General features: G+C 31.9%; 1 protein-coding gene across 1 annotated transcript in view; it reads right to left on the bottom strand.

Annotated features, from left to right (window-relative positions):
• Positions 1-1,892: 1,892 nt before the first annotated feature.
• Positions 1,893-6,884, bottom strand: part of LOC115997750 (protein translocase subunit SECA2, chloroplastic) — a 19,452-nt gene continuing 14,460 nt past the window's right edge. Inside the window, exons 26-37 of the mRNA XM_031237278.1 lie at positions 6,640-6,884; positions 6,026-6,081; positions 5,230-5,347; positions 4,965-5,045; positions 4,646-4,725; positions 4,129-4,183; positions 3,954-4,023; positions 3,682-3,871; positions 3,478-3,601; positions 2,859-2,933; positions 2,494-2,758; positions 1,893-2,400 (exon numbers count right to left, since the gene is read on the bottom strand). The exon at positions 6,640-6,884 is cut by the window's right edge and continues 45 nt beyond it. Of these exons, the coding sequence (XP_031093138.1) occupies positions 2,597-2,758; positions 2,859-2,933; positions 3,478-3,601; positions 3,682-3,871; positions 3,954-4,023; positions 4,129-4,183; positions 4,646-4,725; positions 4,965-5,045; positions 5,230-5,347; positions 6,026-6,081; positions 6,640-6,884 (1,256 nt within the window). The 3' untranslated portion in view covers positions 1,893-2,400; positions 2,494-2,596. The remainder of the gene's footprint in view (positions 2,401-2,493; positions 2,759-2,858; positions 2,934-3,477; positions 3,602-3,681; positions 3,872-3,953; positions 4,024-4,128; positions 4,184-4,645; positions 4,726-4,964; positions 5,046-5,229; positions 5,348-6,025; positions 6,082-6,639) is intronic.

The following is a 6,884-nucleotide window of genomic DNA, read 5'->3' as shown; positions in this document are numbered from 1 at the left end:
TATATATATATATATATATATATATATATATATATATATATATATATATATATATATATATATATATATATATATATATATATATATATATATATATGTATATATATATATATATGCGTTTTGTATATTATTTGTGTGATTTATGATGTCTTATAACATGTAATAATTTTATTTTTTTTTACCTTTTTTTGTATTAATTGTGAGATTTATAATGTGTTATGTGTGATAATAACTGTTTAAGTTTATTAATCAATTGATACAAAATATGTTTTGTAATTAATTATGAAAATGTTTCAAAAGAAAATATATTTTTTTATGAACTATTTAGTTAATATAGTCTAGAAGTTTTAATTATGTGTCTTAGTTTAGAAAAATTAGAGTTGATCTAATTAAAAAATATTTATGAATATCATATTAATAGATCAGATATGATATGCAATTTATTCCAACCGTTTTATATAATTAATTATATTTCATATTTTATTATAAATATTTTTATCAAGTTTTGAAGCTTTTTAATTTTGCCACCACCACATATTTTAAGCAATTAATTGCTTCGGATACTTTATTATGTTAATTAATTAAAGCAGACAATGGTGGCTTCGAGATCACAGAACAATAAAGCTGTGGCGAATCCCCATCTAATAGTAATAGTAATGACCAGAGTTCAAAACCCAATCTAGGAAAGGTTTTGAAAAATTTTAAAATTAATTATTATTAAAAAAAAAAAAACAGAGTCATCAACGGTTTGTAGTTAAATAACTAACAGCATGTGTATATTAATTACGATTACGTAAGAATTAAGTTGAACAAGTATCAATTCAACGCCTACTAATTTATTGGGAAATTGTTATTTTAAACCAAAATTTTTAATTTTTATTTTTTGATGTTACTTTCTTATCTCCAAAAAAAAAAAAACAAAAAAAAACATAAAAACAAAAACACCAAAAAAAAAACAAAACAAAAAACAAAAAAAAACAAAAAAAAAAAAACAAAAAAAAACATAAAAACAAAAACACCAAAAAAAAAACAAAACAAAAAACAAAAAAAAACAAAAAAAAAAAAACAAAAAAAAACATAAAAACAAAAACACCAAAAAAAAAACAAAACAAAAAACAAAAAAAAACAAAAAAAAAAAAACAAAAAAAAACATAAAAACAAAAACACCAAAAAAAAAACAAAACAAAACAAAATTAAGCGTGTCTTTGGTTTGCACAAGGGAATCAAAATTGAAAAGTAAATCAAATACTTGGTAATAATAATATGTTTTGGTGAAAGTATTTTGCATTTTTTTATAGTAGGATAGAATTGGAAAGATTACTAATATTAGTATTTGGTTATGTATAACCTAATAATGAGGGTAACAATTTTTAAAATATAAAAATAAAACATAAGGCAATTAATCCTAATATAAGGACATCCAAAACACCAATATGAACAAAAAAAAAAAAACAAACAAACAAACAAAAACAAAAATATAAAAGCACTAATCCAAACTTAAAAATCAAAATACTAATAAGATGAAAAGATACTCATTTGTAATTAGAGAATGAAATTTTTAATTGAGAGGGTAATCAAATCTCATAATTGTGTTTTAAAAAATTGTCAACCAAACACCATAATTTCGATTCTCATTCCTGATGCGTAAACTCATGAACCAAACACATCCTTAATCATATTTAAAGTATATATTTTTTTTTGAAGAATATTATTTAAAGTATTTAATCCACCATTAATTTTATTTGGTATGTAATTAATTATTTAGACTTTTATAAAAATTGAAATATTTGTCATTTTCAAAGTTATAACGAGTGTTAGTTTATTAGTGGAAAAAGTGTAAAACATTTGTGGAGAATTAGTGAATTATTATTATTATATCTAAATATTTAAAATTTGAAAATAAAATGGCACATTTGACCTTAAATTATCCTCCAATCAGCAAGCATCCATCCACATTTACCTCCTTAAAAGTTACTCGTACTAATTTTAGCAGAGTCTTACAAAGCTGTTAAATATGGAGGATGCAATAATCTAAAGTCTCATCCCCAAGAGAGAAACCAACTTAAAAGTTAGTCTTTTAAATTATAAAATTCTAGACTACTTGGTGAATTCTATTAAAACATTTGAAGCAGTATCAAATCGGTGGTACCATGGCGTCATAGCAGAGCAGAGAGACATCACAAGGGAAAATGAGCACCTTACCTTACCTTACCGGTGTTTGAAGTTGTCTTGTGGATTATATTGCTTTTTAATTCATGACTGAGATTCGCGATTTGTACTGTTGGACTTGAACAACCAACCCAATTCTTCTGTCAAACAATGGGCCGGCAAGGGCATACGCCCCTCCCTCCCAACCCTCAAACTCAAACCATCTGAATTGTAAACCTCCCTCCCAATATCCTGTCAATAAAAGATAGTAGCACACGCTAAACAAACCAATCCACAATATTATATTTATGGCGACTGAGAAATGACCGGTGTCCAAGTACCTACCACAGGGGAATGGAAATAGGAATTTCAGGTCAGGTCAGGTCAGGTCAGGGATACCTGTGGTTGAGCAGTAGGCGTGGGTATGTAATGTAGGGATGAAAACCCCCTATGAATACAATTCTTGAGATTCCATCGGGGATGACCAGTACCGCAAGAGCGATTCAACAGTTAACCTCCTGGTTGCACTCAGCATAGAGATGAAAAAGCGGCAACCATCAATCTTGTATTCTTCTAGTGGATCCCTCAGCCCAAAAGTCCTCACATTCACCTGTAACAAACAACAAGTGCTCGGGAGTCACCAATTTCAGTATTTCCATAACTTTTTTAACACTTTATCCTTGAATAAATAAATGAAACATGTAACATACTGCTGAACTAAGCCTGTTCATATTTACGAGATGATCTCTCCAAAAGCTATCTAAAGTCTTCAGAAGTACTGCCCTCTGGAATGTACAAGAAATAAAATAAAAAATTCATTAGAGTAGAGATAGACAGCAGCCATGACTGCACAAGATTGAAGCATATATAACACTTGACCTTGAGTTAAACAAGCTAAGGATGCAGATACTACAGTCATGGAAAGGAGAGCACAGTGTTATTTATTCTTGCAACTAAGCACTTGATGGAAATCCCTTAGCGGAAAACACAAGTACACAAATACTTACATCCACACACACATATATAGATTGTATACCCTAGCCTAATTATTTGGACGGACTAGTTCCATTATGACTGATGGCTTCCATCAGTTGCAACTTGCAACTTGTGATACCGCATATCACAACTACCAAATCAATCAGCAGACTAAGTGAAAAGATGACCCATTATGCGACTAGTGTACTTTTTAGGATTTTACGCCAGATCCTACATTGGTTGCATTTGCGACCCTAAAACCTTGCCAGGTCCAATGAGTCTTACACAGGCCTGGGTATTTCAAGCATGGACTCCAACTTCAGTCTAATCAGCAAGATGAGGAAAGAACGCTACCTCTATTCTCTTAACGTATTCAGAATCATAACAAGATTCTTGTATGACATCCAAATACGAGGCAATCAGAAAGTCTCCAAGGTACTTGCGAAGGAAATTAACCGTCACTCTGTATTTCCCATCTCTAACATACAATAAAATGGAAGCATTATCAGATGTTTAAAACAAAAGAATTTGTGTATAGCAAATTGCAATTGGACTCACTTGGTTGAATCATCGGCGCATATGGCTAGCCACCGTTTCAACGAAGCGGTTTTGCCACGAATACCTCTAAAAGGATTTTGTTTTCCAGGCAAGTTTGGTATACAAAAGTCATCAATAGTTACAGAACCCATATCGTGGAGCTGAACAAGTGAATCCAGCAACGCTTCCTCAGTGATCTCCAAGAAGGAATCTAGACATATTCCCATTTCTCATGATTTATAACTTTGGCAGAAACTCATTCATTACCAACAAATTGAAAAATTCATTATTACCATTTAATATTTTTCCGGCAAATCCTGTGAAGTCTCTCAAGAGCTTATCCAAAAACCACTTGCTTGGATGCTATAACATGAAAGGAAGAAGGGTGAGTAAAGTAGGGGAAAAACAAAGGCCTAATTAACACAAAGCATTGTGAAGTAACATATGCCAAAGAAGAAATTTCAATACCTTCTGTGGATCTACATAATTAAAAATAATCTCATCTACCACACCCTGCATGTACCTAAATTAATTCATTAGCATTGTAGGAAAGAGAATAGCTGTGAATACATTACTCTGAAACTACATAACATAATGATATATATATATATATATTAATGATCAAATGAGAACCCCTCCTCCCGTGAGAACCTGCGAACCAATATGAATGCATACAATCATCTACATAAATGCACACAAACTATTCTAGGGTAGATTGTGTGCATTGTGCACTGGAATATGAGATTGTGTTCATTTATGTAGAGGGTTGTATGCATTTATGTACAGTTCTCAGGTTCTCACGGGAGGAGGGGTTCTCATTGGAACATCATCATCATCATCATCATATATATATATATCGTATGTGTTACTCCATGGGGATCAGAGAGAGCACAAAATCATCCCACTAACACATTTAAAATGAAAACTTATTACAGACAAAAGGTCAAAAGCTACAGGTGAGATTATTCTAAGACTTGGCACTCACTGCAAAATGTGCTGCGAACAACTTTCAAAATCACCAGTTAATATTAATTGGCGAAGATTATAGACATGTTTCCTTTGCACCTGAAAAGACAATTAGCATATTTGATAGTCAAGATTATGGCTGGGCTGGTATGGAGGAAAACCTTAAGGACTAGTAGATGTGTTACTTGAACAACTTAAGGAAAGAAATTAGGCAGATTTCTAAACCTTGTTTTAAGAAATAAATTTGTTTTTAAGAAGATAGTTGACCCAAAATTCAGAAAACAAGGCATTGACATGCCAGAAAATGGAAGTAGGGAACTCTGCTATCAAATGCATACCTCAAGAACTTCATCAAATTCCACGAGGCTCTTTCTTATGCCAAAGAAGTACTTCTCCACACTGATTTGGAGGGACAAAAGCTGAATTGTTCAAATTCATAACACAATTTGTTTAAAAAAAAAAAGGGGTAAAGGAAAATAATCATAGAAATGAGTAAAAAATGTAAAATATAAAAAAAGCTAAAGCAACATCAAGCTAAATGTACTTAGACTTCTTCAAGTACATAGACATTAAACGACACATATTCAGTGGCATATACATTACCTGTTTAAGAAGCGCATCACCTTCAATTGGAGTATCTTCATCATTAGTAATCCTAGATATAAGCTTCACTGCCCACTCAGTATCAAAGTTGAACTTTTGAAACATCTCATCCTGCAAGCTATAATTAATATGGGAGTTTTAAACATTTCATCCTACAAGCTATAATGCATATGGTAATATGAAAATCTAAATTTTCATGAAAGGGGGCAGGGTCAAGGAAAGAATCCAATTCCAATATTCATGAATTCATTGGAAATGGAAGTGAATATTCTAGCACATTTATTTACCCGAGTTTGAATAATCCACTCCATCCATAATGGTGAATATAGAGCCAAAGACCATGTAGTCTAAAGACATAAGCATATGATTCTAGGTAGGAGGTCTTACTGTCTTAGGTTCAACCCCATTCCCCTTAGATGTGTCATAAAAAGGTTAATATAAAACAGAAGATTGTTCCAAATGAACAAATAATTTGGGGCAAGAGGAAGTGAATAAAAATGCCTAGTAGCAATCCTGAAAAGCATTCACTCCATTTCATGAGGGAAATCTCCTTGGACCTTCCTGTACACTTAGATTCACTTCAAAAATATCTAACCTGCCTCATGACTACAGTGAAAAGGACATTAATAAAACTTTGTTGCAATATCATTTTTCCTTACATGTAATGGAAACAACAAAGGGAAGTCTATATTTACATTTCGCCAAGCATGAGGAAGATGCTTAATTGGTATTAGGGTGTCCAATTACTCCAATAAGCTAGCACACATGTAGATAATGTTATCATTTAGCATCTCACCTTACCATAAATCTTGTCGATCCAGGATCTCCTTGCCTGCCTGCTCTTCCTCGAAGCTTTAGAAACAAATAAGAACATGGATTGCTATTATACATTGAAAAAAAGAAACAAAGATAAAGGAAAATACAAAAGACATGATAAGAAAAGGAACATGAAGGTAGAAACACAGTTGAAAATCTTAGTCAATGAAGTGAAACATAGTTGAAAATAGATTATATAGACTATTAGACTCCAAAGCCTGAGAATTTACAGAATGCTATGTATATCTATTTAAGATAACATCCTGCCTTCATTAGGAAGCCAGTGAAGTAACGCAAATTAGTTTGATTTATTGACCAGTGGAACTTCTGCTTGTAATATTAATTTGCAATGAATTGTAGACATGACACATTATATTATAATGACAGAACAAGTAAATTAGTAGAGATAAGTAACTTAAATACTCCTGGAGTTTGAAATATTCTTAACCATGTGAAGTATAAATTTGGAAACAAAGATAATACATGTGGAGTTTGAGATCTTCTTAACCATGTGAAGCAAGAATTCAAAAACGCTGGTGCACATCTATTTCAAGTAGTCACTACCTCCTGAAATTCTTGTAAATTAGATCTAACCTGGTTATCAATTCTTCTGGATTCATGTAAAGATGTTCCAATCACATGCAGGCCCCCAAGCCTTTTCACTTCTAATCCCTCATTTAAACAGTGTGACTCACAATCCTTCAAAACTGATAAGAATGTAAGTGCCATAGATGGACCAAGAGGGTACGTCTCAGATTGATCATCAGCAAGCTTCTGCAGCTCTTCCAATTCCATGGATTGGCTCATTTCTATAGATTCAGAAATCATAGATTTTGCCT

The sequence above is a fragment of the Ipomoea triloba genome, chromosome 1, assembly GCF_003576645.1.
Source record: "Ipomoea triloba cultivar NCNSP0323 chromosome 1, ASM357664v1".
NCBI lineage: Eukaryota > Viridiplantae > Streptophyta > Magnoliopsida > Solanales > Convolvulaceae > Ipomoea > Ipomoea triloba.
Note: the sequence above shows the minus strand (reverse complement) of the source record. Positions and strands in the feature narration are given on the sequence as shown.